Here is a 14853-nt window from a genome sequence, read left to right as displayed (position 1 = left end):
AAAAAAACGCTTCTAGACTGTTCTTCTAAACATTGCACTGAAACTTGTGTATGATTACACCTTTTTTTTTTTTTTTAAAGAATCATTTGGAAAAACATCTCTTTTTTTTTTTTTTTTTAAACAAGTCTGAAAAAGTGTGAAAGCTTTCAAGAGCACAAAGCATAGAAATCACTATAGCCAGCAGTCAAAATGACTGATCATCTCAAAATAGTCTTTCTTTCCATCACAGATTCACCACCCAGAGAGAAAAAACCTAAAATAAAATAAAATAAAATAAAATAAAATAAAATAATGCTACATCATCCATAAATGAAGAGAAACAGCTCATCAGATTGGTACTTGTGCATGGAGTGTGTTTGTGTGTATCTGTGTTTGTGTCCACCCATCATAAAGTCTTAAATGTCTGTGTATCAGTGTGTGTGTTTATGTAGGTATGTATTAGGTGGAGTGAAATGCTGAGATGTGTGTGCATGGATGCATGTGTGTGTGTGCGTGTGTGTGTGTTTGTATGTGTATGTGCGTGTATGTGTGTGTGTGCGCGTGTGTGTGTATGTGCATGCACGTATGTGTGTATGCGTGCGTGCGTGTGTGTGTGTGTGTGTGTGTGTGTGTGTGTGTGTGTGTGTGCACCCTGGTCACTTCTCGCGGTAGTACAGCAGGTAGGCCTTGAGCGCGTCGGGCAGGGGCAGGCCAAGGACCTTCTCCCTCAGCAGGTTGACATGGGGCTCCTCAGACTTCAGTGGCTGCTCGTCGTCACCGCCCTCCTTTTCTTCCTCCTCCTCCTCCTCTTCCTCCTTAATCTCCTCCTCGATGCGCTCCTCCTCCTCACTCTCCACGCGCTGCGGGATCAGCTGGTTGCCCACGAACACGTACGTGTTGATGCGTCGCCGCCGGCAACGCCGCCTCTTGCGCTTGTGGGGCACGCGCTCCGCGGCCGGGCTGGCGTCCTCGATGTGGCCGTGCAGCGCGCGCCGGATATAGACACGCGACAGGTCCTGCAGGCTCCGGATCATGAAGGGAGCTGGTGTGGGAACACAACACAAGAGTCAGAAAGACCAGGACACCTGAGTAATGTCCTCTTAAAATCACTTGTTACACTCGTGGGTATGTATGTACTCATTACACATTTACATTTACATTTTACATTTAGCAGAAGCTTTTGTCCAAAGCGACGTACAAGGGAGAGAACAGTTAAGCTAAGAGCAATAAAAAACCTGGTGTAACAATAAATACTACTTTACAATTTACACAGTTCCCTGCACTCCATCAAACTCATCTGTGAGGAGTGCTTTACCACATGCACATAGTAAAGGCTAGGGGAGTTACAAGGCAGCCAGATTTATTCTGCCCTCCTGTGGACATAGTTCAGTGGAACTCAGAAGTTTTGTAAATGAATCCAACTGCCATTTTTTGTTGACTGTTTTGACAGTCAGGTGGCAACAGAGTCTGATGAACTTACACAAGCATTTTAACAAACTGTTTAAAATAGTGTTCAAATGTTGTTAGCTAATGTTTTTTAACTTGTGGCATCTTTTCAGGACTTTTCCTTTTCAGGAAAGTTAGGTGGTAAGGTAACGTGGATACCGATTTCCATATCAACTGCCATAACCAGAAACATCACAGTGACACCTGCCCCCTGGGGGCAGAATGATGTAGTGCAGCGAGGCAGTTTGCCGGTGATGAACTAACAGAATGAGAGCCCTTAATGATTTGTGGAACATCCTTCTATTTAAAAACCTTGAACTTGTGTTCAATGTGTTAGGTTTAACTTTAGATTAAAGCTGTCTTTTCAGCAATAATACACACTACACATTATAACAAAATTCAACATACGTACCAAGAACAAGAATTCTGAGTTGCCTCCACATTGAATATTCTATCAGAGCAAGCATTTTCAGGAGCAGGTTCTAGCTGTTGATTTTTACATCAAGTATTAAAAATGCCTCCATGATTGCCTGCAAGCCTCTTCAAAGCTGCATTTTCAATGAAGGAATGCAAAGAGAGCAAAAACACGGCTCCTAGTATGGTCAAATATTTAATGGTGAGCTAGTCCTATTCTATTGAAATAACTTGTGCAAATACATATTCTATCACATGTATATTTGGCCATGTTTTTTCCCCTATGTAACTCAATGGAAGACGGGTCCCAGCAACATGTACCATAGGGTTACCTAATTACATAGGTTTACCTAATTACATAGGTTTACCTATACTTCAACAACACTTAATCTCTTGACTTTTGGAATGAAAATCCCAGGTTTCCATCTATAACTGATAAAGCCAGAAACCGTAATCTTGAGTTGGTCAGTACAAGGTTTCATCCTAAAAAAATCATCATCATCATCATCATCATCATCCTCAGCTTTAGAGTAGTCATGGTAGAAAAAAGATGCGTTCAGCTAAACAGCATCGTGTCTACCCCTACAGTTACTCTCACGATGGCACTGTAGACCTCTGAAAACAATGGAAGCATCAAGTGTGCTTCCATGAACATCAGAATCAGAATCAGAATCAGAATCAGAATCAGAATCAGAATCAGAAAGGTTTTTACTGCCAAGTAGGTTTTCACCTACCAGGAATTTTCTGTGGTAAGTTGGTGCAAACAATAAACATACACAATAAACAATACAAATATTACGTTTTTTTTTCAAACATAGGAAAAACTAAATATAAAATATATAAAAAAAATGTACAGAATATGTTAAAGGGGAAAATGAACATCACTGAGCTGTTGAAGAATAAAAGCAGACTCACGGAGTTGGACTGTTTCTAGCTTGCTGCAGTCTGCTCTGTTCTGCTGGACGAGAGGAGCGAAGGACACGGCCAGGATGTTCTTGCTCTCCCAGGAGCTCTGCCCGGTCCGGGTGATCTGAGTCAACTGCAGCAACACAGAGTGACAGGAAGCCATGGGAACATGCGGCAACCAGGGCCAAAACAGGGTTTCCTACAGGCACACAAGCTGAAGGGGTTGGAGAGAGGAGTCCTGTCTGTTGGAGTGGTGGCACAACAGTGGAGCGCATATGCTTGCAGGCTTGGATAATTTTAATGGAGGGCAATAATTGGAGTTGTACCTTGGAGGACATTGGAGTTGATGGGTTGCTGTTTCTCCCTAATTTAGCGTTTCCCATTTCCCGGTTGCTCGGTCTTGCTGCACGTTTCATGAATACAGATCTCTGATCTCAAACCACCATTTTAAAGACAGCTTGAGATTTTCCAATTTAGTCTTTTCTGTTAATTTTAATGCGTTCATCAAGTTTCATTTCATGTGTTCCTTTAACCTTTTTATCACAAATGACACAATTTACCAGGTCATTATTCTAACCAATCTGTGGCATAGTTTTACACAAAATACAATATAGACCTTGTGTTACGAAACGGTTTGACAAATGTTTAACATTTGTTAGTACACTGTACACTGTTCCTTCTTAAGTGCTAGTCCTGTATTCACCTGGATGAATAAGGGCAATGGAAGGGTAAGGGCCACAGAGTTTGCCACACAGCATATGTACTCTGTAGAGACAAATATATAGATTTATATATAAACTACAGCTTTACAGAAACAAGAGCACATGTTCAGGGATAGTACCCTCTGCAGTAGAATCTCAGGTATACACCTCACAGCTATTCTTTGACCTCCAATAGTCAGGAAATGTTAGACCAGGTGTTCATAGTCCACTACGGGTCAGGTTTGGCCAGCGCTCGTGCACACGGTCACTGGAAGCGCCTTACATCCAGCCCAGTTCCTGTGGAAGCCTTTGAGTATGCCTGATGCAGACGTTACGACTACAGGCCGTACTCAAACCTAACGTGTTCCTTCTGCCTTCTCAAGCATGTGCTGCCGCTGCTGCCACTGCCTCTCTCTTAGCGTTCTCTCCTTCAGTCACCAGACTGCACTTTGAACTCACGTCCAAATTCAACGTGAAACACATATGGACTGCAGAGGGAAGGGAAGAACACACTTCACAGAAAGCGCGGGTGAGTTATTTTCACAGACAACCCACCACAGCACCAAAGCTCGTGGGAAACACATTTTGGAAAGTTCATTTTTGTATTGCAACATTTTTTGTTCGCTTTGCTTCCTCTGCGAGTACCTGGTCTTCAATTGGCACAACGAGGATGCCTCCCACTTTGAGCATGAGTTTCATGTAGTTCTCATGGTCCTTTTGGACTCCAGCTCCGCAGTACATGCGATCGTATTGGTGGCTGTCGGGGGAAATTTCTAGGCAGTTTCCCACAACAAATTTGGGCTCACAGAATTCAAACCTGCAACAGAATGATAAATACAACAAAAAAAAAAAATACAAAAAAAACATAAAGAAAAATAAATAAATGCATAAAATAAGCAAATATGATTTGAATGACTATCTCTGACACATCTTCAACAATAATGTATAAATGCTACTGGATCATAAGTATGAGCCTGTGTTACAGTAGTCATTCCTGTAACTTTTGCATCTATGCACATAATACAAATGTATAATATTTCTACTCCTTTATGGTAATTATTACTGTGAACAAACACATATATTTTGTTTCACTCACTTATCAAAGCTATCACTGTTTTTAATGAAGTCATCCAGCCTCTCCTTGGCATACTCCACCACATCCTTGTGTAGCTCAACACCGTGATTCACTCCAAATGGACCTGGAAGCCATTGGATGAGAGTCAACTCTGAACTCATGAATCTGTGCATCGTACTGCAACCAGCTAGGATAGGTTAAAGGTACAGTGTGTAGTTTTTAGTGGCATCTATTGGTAGAAAATGTAATATAGTATTCATAATTATGTTTTCATTAGTGTATAATTACCTGTAACTATGAATCATCTTTCCGTTAGCTTAGAATGAGCGCTTTGTATCTACATAGGGAGCGGGTCCTCTTTCACGGAATCTGCCATGATTCTATATTATAAAACAATTGGGTTCTATTGAATTATTTGGCTGTTTCTGATTGGACGAGAGACGTTCCATGAGTTGGAATATCCCAGGACATCCCAACTCGGACTTTTCGTAGCTAATAATAAATCACTCCGCGATGAAACATTCTATAGCACGTTGATACAATTAAGCGATAACCGTTAATTCAAAGTTCTTATAATTCCAAAAGACGTTGACAATGGAACTATTTTTTTGTTGCAGAGAAACAATGGCGAAATAAACATGTTTTAATCAATAACTTTGTGTTTAAATGTTAATTGGTTGACTATAAAATTGTTTTATAAAAGCAATATAGTACTCGTGCGAGTGGGGTAGGTAAGGGATATTCCCACGGGTGTTGTTGCCTGCGCCACTCGGCCTCCGGCCTCGTGGCTACGGCCGAACACCACCCGTGGGAATATCCCTTACCTACCCCACTCGCACTCGTACTATATTGCTTAAGTAGCCCATAACGGACCAACCAGAACATTGGCTTGAGATAGGGCTTTTTGCATTGTTATGGCATTTGACGGCCACCGCAGGTAGTCAGCGGTATTCAGCCACCTAACCACTAGATGCCACTAAAAACTACACACTGTACCTTTACTGCAATTTTCTATAATTTTTATTTTTTTACATCTAGTGTGTCTAAAAACACTTGTGCATATAACCCTGGTTGAACTTCTAAATGGGACAAAGTGTTCAAGAAAATGCTTAACTTCACATTTTTGTAGTTAATACAGCTTCCAGTTAATACAGCTTCCGCGTTTTACCGAGATCACTGGTCACGCAGATTACACTTCATAACCTGCTATAGCGCGAACAGCACTCTACTGCTGCTCTACGAGTCACTCAGAACTCGATTTAGAACAAACAGGCCTCCATTTGGAAACCTCTGCCTGTGCCTCATGTTTTGGAAGAGGAGGAGAGGAGGAAGAGGAGAGGAGGAAGAGGAGGAGTGCCGTTACCGAGGATGAGGCCCACCATGGTGCTCAGGTAGCCCGTGCCACTGCCCAGGTTGAGGAAGGACAGTCCCTGCCGGAGCTTCAGCGCCTCCATCACCTCCGAGTAGATGCACGGCGCCGACAGGTGGAGGTTGCCATTTTTCCACGCTAGGTCCTTGTAGGCGTTCTCCCGGTAACTGTCCAGGTAGTAGTCGCCGCGGTCGATGGCCCGGAAGGCCTGCTCCACCCGTTCGGTGCGGATGTACTGGGCCTCCTTCAGGTTGTCAATCAGGTCATCGTTGTCCTCCCCGGCACTCACGGCTCCGCCCATGATGCCAAAAATGCCAAAACAAAATGGACGCAACAGCAGCCTCCTCGCCCAAAAAAAAATCAAACAAACAAAAAGAAATAGACTTTCAGCGGAGGGCCAGGCCTTACATGGAGACACAGGCTGATGAGTCGGGTAGGATCAGCTCCTGCAGGTCGCGTCAGATTGGCATCTCAAACAGGTGGTCCAAGAACAACTAAAATATGACAAAGAGAAAATTTAAGAATTTTAATAATAGTAATTTATTATGATATAATATTTTACACGTTTATATAATATTGCTTGTTTTATCCTGGCCAGTGAAACATTTCTTCTTCAACTGACTTACTGACATAAAATGTTAAATTCTTTGAAATACTGCACATTTCAAGCTAAAAGCATAGACATAAAAACACCTTGCCGGTGGTTAAATGGAGGAATTCTGCCGGTGTGCCAAAATTGTTTGCACAAAAGCCCATACAGAAGTGAAGCCTACAAAGAGGCTTACACTGAAGGAGTGGAGGAAGCAGAGCAGAGAAGGGGGAAGCATTCAGAATTACACTTTGGTCATTTCTCATCACATCTGTGTCCTTTCTTCAAAACAGATGCAGTCTGACCGCAACTGCCACCTGCAATCCAAAGTCTATTATTTGCCTGTCAATACTGTAAAGGAAATAAAGTGTGCTTACTGAAAGATCCTTATTGTCGTTAAGATCGTCTACCTACCCTTAACCATTAAATGTGTCGTGTATCAAATGAACAGTGCGCCGTATATGTGCTGTACCTTATTCTCTGTTGGATTACCCGGGCTCATAACCTCTACCTCGTTAATACCACTGCCAGGGCACTCTTTGTCCTACATTTTTTCTACACCTCTCTAAAATGCTGTCCTTTGAGTTTTCTGCAGTAAAAATAATGCAGGGAAAATTGGGTCAGATCATTTTTCTCCCTTAAGCCAGACAAGCTGACAGTGAATACATACCGCCATCGGCATTAGATAGCTTACCCCACAATGCATGAGAGAGAATATATTGGATCTTACATACAGTACATGTACAAAAAACATAATATTAAAACCTGGGGACGTTAAAATATGCTTGTTTCAAAGACAACTACATATATATTTTTACAGGGGATTATTGTATTGTTTCTGCAGAAAGTAGCGCCATTAGAAGAGCTGTCATTTTTTCTCATTTAAAGTGGAACACAAATTAAAGGAGGGTGAAAGAAGTACATTCATTCAAATGCATGTACACAAACACATTCACATGCATGCACACAAACACAAACACACATTCACATGCATGCACACAAACACACATTCACCTGCACACAAACACACATTCACATGCACACAAACACAAAACACACATTCAAATGCATGCACACAAACACACATTCACCTGCACACAAACACACATTCACATGCATGCACACAAACACACATTCAAATGCACACAAACACACATTCACATGCATGCACACAAACACACATTCACATGCACACAAACACACATTCACATGCACACAAACACAAAACACACATTCAAATGCATGCACACAAACACACATTCACCTGCACACAAACACACATTCACATGCATGCACACAAACACACATTCACATGCATGCACACAAACACACATTCACATGCATGCACACAAACACACATTCACATGCATGCACACAAACACACATTCACATGCATGCACACAAACACACATTCACATGCACACACACAAACACACATTCACATGAACACAAACACACATTCACATTTATGCACACAAACACACATTCACATGCACACAAACACACATTCACATGAACACAAACACACATTCACATGCACACAAACACAAAACACACATTCATATGCATGCACACAAACACACATTCACATGCATGCACACAAACACACATTCACATGAACACAAACACAAAACACACATTCAAATGCATGCACACAAACACACATTCGCATGCATGCACACAAACACACATTCACATGCATGCACACAAACACACATTCACATGCATGCACACAAACACACATTCACATGAACACAAACACACATTCGCATGCACACAAACACACATTCACATGCATGCACACAAATTCACATTTATGCACACAAACACACATTCACATGCACACAAACACACATTCACATGAACACAAACACACATTCACATGCATGCACACAAACACACATTCAAATGCATGCACACAAACACACATTCACCTGCACACAAACACACATTCACATGCACACAAACACACATTCACATGCACATGAACACAAACACACATGCACATGCACACAAACACACATTCGCATGCATGCACACAAACACACATTCACATGCACACAAACACAAAAACACACATTCACATGCATGCACACAAACACACAAGAATGGAAAGCAGAAGCAGGAGATACAGGCTAATAGATGACATGTAATGCCCAGTCAATAATCTGAGCTCCAAGACTAACTGCAATACAATACAATACTAATAGACTAATTACATTTGTTCAAGAAGACAATATTGTGCATACTGTAAGACATATGGAATAGTGTCTCACAAAGGCAATGGTTTAGGAAGTCGTCATGTAAATATGTAGTATTACTTAGAGCCTTCCACAGCCAAGTGGTGACACTGCCTTACCCAGAATGTCTTGAACAACCACTAAAATGTTCACAAGATCAAATGTTATTAATCAATAACACTTTCTGCCTCTATCTACATATAAACAGAAGGCCCTATATACAGTGGCTTGGAAAAGGATTCAAGTCATCACCATTTGCTGGTTTACAAAAGATACTAACACATATTTTCCCAATCAGTATTTTTATTATGAACACATCTGCTGAAGTATATTTCTAATGGCTCAATAAGTTATTTGTCGACTACAATTAAAAATAAATAAATAAAAACTAAAATATTCTGCTTGCATAAGAATTGAAGTCTTTTCAAGTGAGACAGTTCCAGCTTTGCACATTGTTCTGCGCTGACATTTCCCAAATTCGTCTTCGTCTAGAATTTACATAGATAATCTAGGTTGATTGGATGGTGGTCCTGGACTGTAGAGCCACAGATTCCCAGTAGGATTTTGATCAGGGCTTTGACTGAGCCATGCCAGCCATTCTGATATTAATTGTACTGTCTTTGAGACACTACAGTGTTGCTTTAGCCTTGTGCCTTGGGTTACTGTCCTACTGGTAGGTAAACCCTCTCCCAAGACACAGTAGACTGCAACAGGCTTCCTTGTCATATTGTGTAGAATTTATTTCCATTCACTCTCCCTTCAATTCTGAAAAGGTTTCCCAGTTCCTGCAGACATGAAGTATCCTGACAGTATGATGTCACCACTGCCATATTTCACAGCTGGGGTGGTATTTCTTGTAGCATTAGCCGTGTTAGATTTACGCCCCGTGTAGCGCTTTGAGGATGGGCCAAAAGCTCTTTTCTGTTCTCTTAAGAACATTAAAAAACCTTTCCCCATAGCTTAAGCAACCCCCATACTGTATACGCTTTAATGTGGATCTCCTAACACAATTGGTTCTTTCTGCCACCCTCCAACAGAGTCCAGTTTCATGGATAGCTACTAGGTTTGGGGGCTCCTACACCTGCTGCCTAATTACAGCCACTGGACACTGAGCTTTTCTACAAAGCATCTGGGGGGGGGGGGGGGGGGGGGGGTGATGCAACTTCGACTTTCTTCTCACGGATTCAATGGTGCTCAACTGGACATCAAAACACTTATTTAGATATTTTCCTGAGTGGAGTCTATTCCACACTTAAGCACTAGAATCACCTTGTCTCTTTAGTCATCGTTTCTGCTGTTATTTTATAACCTGTCTGATGACCCTTCGACAGATACATTTTCATATTCAGAAGGAGATCTCTACTTTAACCACTCATGCGTAGTACCTAATTAAGATCAGTTATCAGTTAAAAGAAGGAGATCTCTACTTTAACCACTCATGCGTAGTACCTATTAAGATCAGTTATCAGTAACAGAAGAAGATCTTTACGTTAAACCACTCATGGCGTAGTACCAGTAATTAGATCAGTTAATCAGTTAACAGAAGGAGACCTTTACGTTAAACCACTCATGCGTAGTACCTAATTAAGATCAGTTATCAATTAAAAGAAGGAGATCTCTACTTTAACCACTCATGCGTAGTACTTAATTAAGATCTGTTATCAGTTAACAGAAGGAGACCTTTACGTTAACCACTCATGCGTAGTACCTAATTAAGATCAGTTATCAGTTAACAGAAGGAGATCTCTACTTTAACCACTCATGCGTAGTACCTAATTAAGATCAGTTATCAGTTAACAGAAGGAGACCTTTACGTTAACCACTCATGCGTAGTACCTAATTAAGATCAGTTATCAATTAAAAGAAGGAGATCTCTACTTTAACCACTCATGCGTAGTACCTAATTAAGATCAGTTATCAATTAAAAGAAGGAGATCTCTACTTTAACCACTCATGCGTAGTACTTAATTAAGATGAGTTATTTTCAAATGAATGGCACCTCTATATTAATTGTGAATAATTTGTCATCGGTCTTATTCTGGAGCTCAAATACACAGGAGATTGAATACTCATGCAAGTAGTATATTTCAGTTTTAAATGTATTTCATTTTTTATGTTGGCAGAATATTGACTAATGTTGCCTTGGGAAATGTACTACAGCATAAATATTCACAAAAGAAATATTGGGTGAGAAGATATCTTTTAATATCTTTTGTAACAGTTAAAATGGTGATATCTTTCAGGGAGGCTGAATCCTTTTGCAAGCCACTGTACATGGCAATGAGTTGTGCCAGGCTGGAGATAATGTTGAGCATAGGGTCTAATGTTTGCCAGTGTGTCCTTAGATGAACGACCTAGACTAGAGTGTTGCAGGGTTGCACAGGGTTGACGAGGGGACATACCCTGAACAGCAGCCAGAACAGTATCCTGTTCTGTGGATGAGGAAACCCAATGATCTGGCTGGTGGATGATGCAGGTCACAGATTCCAGACTTGCAACACCCCACTGGAATCACACGCACAGTGAAATTAGATACATAAACACATGGGCAGAGGGAGCCAATGCTGTATGGGTTTCTTTGAAGGGAACTGTGTGTGAGTGGAAGACCATGTGTTTGCACAATGCATCAGGATGAATTACACAGTGGCAGGTCAACTATAATAACAATGGTGAACATGTCTTATTTTCAGAATAGGATTGAGTTGAGGACCGACTGCAAATGCACATTGTGGCAAATAGCTACCTTTGCAAAACTCCTAATCCTTTATATGATTTACTGCCAAATACTAAAACACTTCGGATTTCATCTGTATTGAATGAGAAATGTAGCTACACTGTTTGAACAGAGGTGTTCTCTCAAGAAGTATGTATTAAGGTCAGGGATAAAAGAGGGCAAAAGGGTACAGCCTGCCGTGACAAACTCGCAAGGTGTGCTGTATGGCTTCTAGAAAAGTTGATTGAGTTTCTGGAAAATCAATGCGGACTATAATTAATGCCATCCTATTTCCGGTATCAAAATGCAGTTGATTCTCAGCGGAGCAAATGTGCAGCAAACCAGAGTGGCGCGGCGGATGGTGGAATCTATGCTCAAGAGAATGGCATATGCACTGTACTCAACATAACACATTGGGAGACCTCAAGCAAGTCGTGCAATGCCTGCCACATCCGCACTGCGTGTGAGCTCTGCAGAAACAAAGCGGTGTGGCACTCAAAACGGTCTGGTAGCTGAATTTATATGGGCGATGTGATGACACTGTAAAGCCCGTCGTGTCTGGTCCCTCATAAACAAAGACGAGTAGCCTACCTGTGTCAACGAAAAAGAATAATGAATAGCTGTTTTACAGCGCTTAAGCTAACCCTGCTAAGTCCTATTAGCAAGCTAATGCCATGTAGCGTACGCAGAAAGAACTAGCAGGTACTTCGATAAGAACAGCGTACTTAGGGAAGATGACGGTTTTATAACAACGAGTAGGCTAACAGGAGATGCGTAGCCTAGCTTGCAACTTGAGCAGTCGAGATGTTGTTTACTTTAGTATGACTTCGAAAACACATATAGAGGACAGTCCTGCACATTGCGACACCACTTTAATCTGCAGAGATGAGCCTGCTTATTGATTGTTACAAACTCCAAATAATAACGATTATGCGATTACATTCAATTTAACAAGGTGAAATGGAGTCACCAAAAACAGATGTAACTTAAAGGCTTTAACGTTATTTGCGCTAAAAACAGACGTTTAACGACTGATTATTGTCACGATTCGGCTGCTTGGCTAACAACTACAATAAGGTTAGCGAGGCTACTTTATCAGGCGCTCATCTCGCGTCGCTGGTCGAATCCCGTGAAATTTTGTTATTAAGAGGACTTTGTTTGATCTACTGTCGATAAATGTGCAACAGGAGTTAAACCTAAGCCAGTACGCAACACAATGGTAATGTTAGTTCACTTCAGGCCACAACAAAAAGTAGATCTAGCAAGGGTCTTGTCTGCTGTAACAAACAAAATGTCGACATCATAACAATTCAGAAAAAAAAATCCACTAACCTGATTTGCTTGTATCAGCCTCAGTCAGTGGAGTAAATTAAGTGATATGTGTATTTCTAACACGATCTAGGGAGACACTACCGTATGGTGCCACAGCTCACATAAATATAGTTTTTTCGAAGAGGGCCGATTGCCGCTGTCTTTTCTCCAGCTGAGAGGATGTAAACATATGTCACGTGTTTGACCCAGTCCAGACAGACGTGTTTTCGCGGGATGACAAGAATAGAATTCTGCGTGAACCACATACGCACCAACACGACCTGGCCACCAACCCGAGATGCAAGCTATGAAAGCAAGAGTCAGCGATACTGGAGAACATACATACATATGTGAACTCAACATCCAAACAAGTACACCCTTCAAATACACCCCTCAAGTGTTCCTTCAGAACCCCCCAATAGAGTATGCAAGTCGACCGGAAGTTTGTAGTTTTTTAGTTTTAGTGCATTTTAACACTTCCTGGTTCCAAAGAAAAACATCCCAATTGAAAAATGAAAGGGTTTTCGCACATAAAGATGTTGCTACCAATATTTTACAGCAGAAAAGGACGGACTAGTGTGAGACAGAGTGATATCCATGGTTACAGACAACTCTTTACCAAAGTCCTTGCAGCGCCTGTCTTTACTCACACCCAGCGGTTTCTTATGAAACGTACAGGTCCAGTGCCTGTGATTTATTCTATGCAACTGATTGTGGCTATCAAATCATTAGGTAATCAATGTATTTACTTAATGGTACAATGTGAAGGATTTAGGGGATGTATTTAGCAGAAATGGAATATTGTGTTCATAATTATGTTTTTATTAGTGTACAATGGTGTGTAACAATTGCCGTATTCAACTCGTCGCTTTTGTGCTACACGATTTTTATTCAAATGGGGCTACACCGCTTTCAGTACAATACCCAGTGTAGCACTTTCCGCAGGGATACAAACTAGTGTTCAGAGCCCCCCACCAGAAATCCTCTGGTTCAGCAAAGTGCACCACGGTCACGTGATCAATTAAAATGGCCAGCCCAAACAAATATGTCCTAATGTATGTAATGCCCTCTCTCCCTCCTATCCGCTTACACTCTGTAGTCAGTCCATTCTGAATGCTAAGTTTGAGGAGATTTATTTGATTTATTAGCGCGTGGTCACGCTGTTGTGCACCACCAAGGCCTTTCTTAAACTGTGACTATTAGACTGCTTAGGTTGAGTGGAGGATTTATGGTTCACTGCTCAGGTCGGTGTGGCCTAAAGGTGAAGCACTATGTAGGTCCAGTTGAATTGGCCTTATGAATCATTGTGTTTCCGTGAGCTTAGAGTGAGCCCTTCGTATCTACATAGGGAGAAGGTCCTCTTCCACAGAGTCTGCCGTGTTGCGCCAGCGCCACCATGTTTCTTCAGTAGCCCAGAATGGACAAACCAAAACAATGACTCTAGTGAGCGTCTTTTGCATTTTTATGGCATTTGACAGCCACGGTAGGTTCTCGTACATGCTTGGAAAGAGAGTATTCAGATGGTTGCAATTCAGCAACCTCACTACTAGATGCCACTAAATCCTTACAAGTTTACTTGTAACACTTATAATCTCTGATAGGAAAAGATAAATGATTAGCTTCTGCTCAACTTGTGAAATTGGTGATACATTAGCTAAGTGACTTGCTTTATAGTCTGTTATTTGTTGCTGTTAGCAGAGGGATAGCAACAGACATACACTATATGGACAAAATGATATTAATTATTTAATTAGTTAATTATTGAATGTGCAATTATGTGTATCTGTTGCACTCCTACCTCTCACCAACAAGTCAAAGCCAGTCTGAGATTTACTCGTCTGGTCTCTTGCTCAGTCACTCTTTTTCTCTTCCTCACTTCTTCCAACAACGTCTTCTTCGGTCTCTTCACTGCCTCTACAATTATGTCCATACAGAGAATACCGAGCTAGCTGTTTTTGATGGCTAGCTGAAGGGTCTGACCCACAGATGCTGGTGTGTGACATGGTGCCGTAAAGCATTACACAGTTCTCGCAAAAGGTCTCGTGCTCGGTCAACTAAAGTTACATAATGCATTACCAGGTATTATGGGCGCACAGTGGCAATGACACAA

The 14853-nt window shown here is 41.4% G+C and overlaps 1 protein-coding gene across 1 annotated transcript; it reads right to left on the bottom strand.

Moving 5' to 3' along the window:
* Positions 1-577: 577 nt before the first annotated feature.
* Positions 578-13160, bottom strand: pcmtd1 (protein-L-isoaspartate (D-aspartate) O-methyltransferase domain containing 1). The gene is made up of 7 exons (XM_012817552.3): positions 12765-13160; positions 11122-11224; positions 5885-6384; positions 4543-4645; positions 4092-4263; positions 2755-2878; positions 578-1021 (listed from the first exon to the last, which is right to left on the bottom strand). The coding sequence occupies exons 3-7, from the start codon at positions 6189-6191 to the stop codon at positions 636-638; spliced, it is 1092 nt and encodes a 363-aa protein (XP_012673006.1). The 5' UTR covers positions 6192-6384; positions 11122-11224; positions 12765-13160; the 3' UTR covers positions 578-635.
* Between the last annotated feature and the right edge of the window lie 1693 nt (positions 13161-14853).

This window comes from Clupea harengus, chromosome 25, assembly GCF_900700415.2.
Source record: "Clupea harengus chromosome 25, Ch_v2.0.2, whole genome shotgun sequence".
NCBI lineage: Eukaryota > Metazoa > Chordata > Actinopteri > Clupeiformes > Clupeidae > Clupea > Clupea harengus.
Note: the sequence above shows the minus strand (reverse complement) of the source record. Positions and strands in the feature narration are given on the sequence as shown.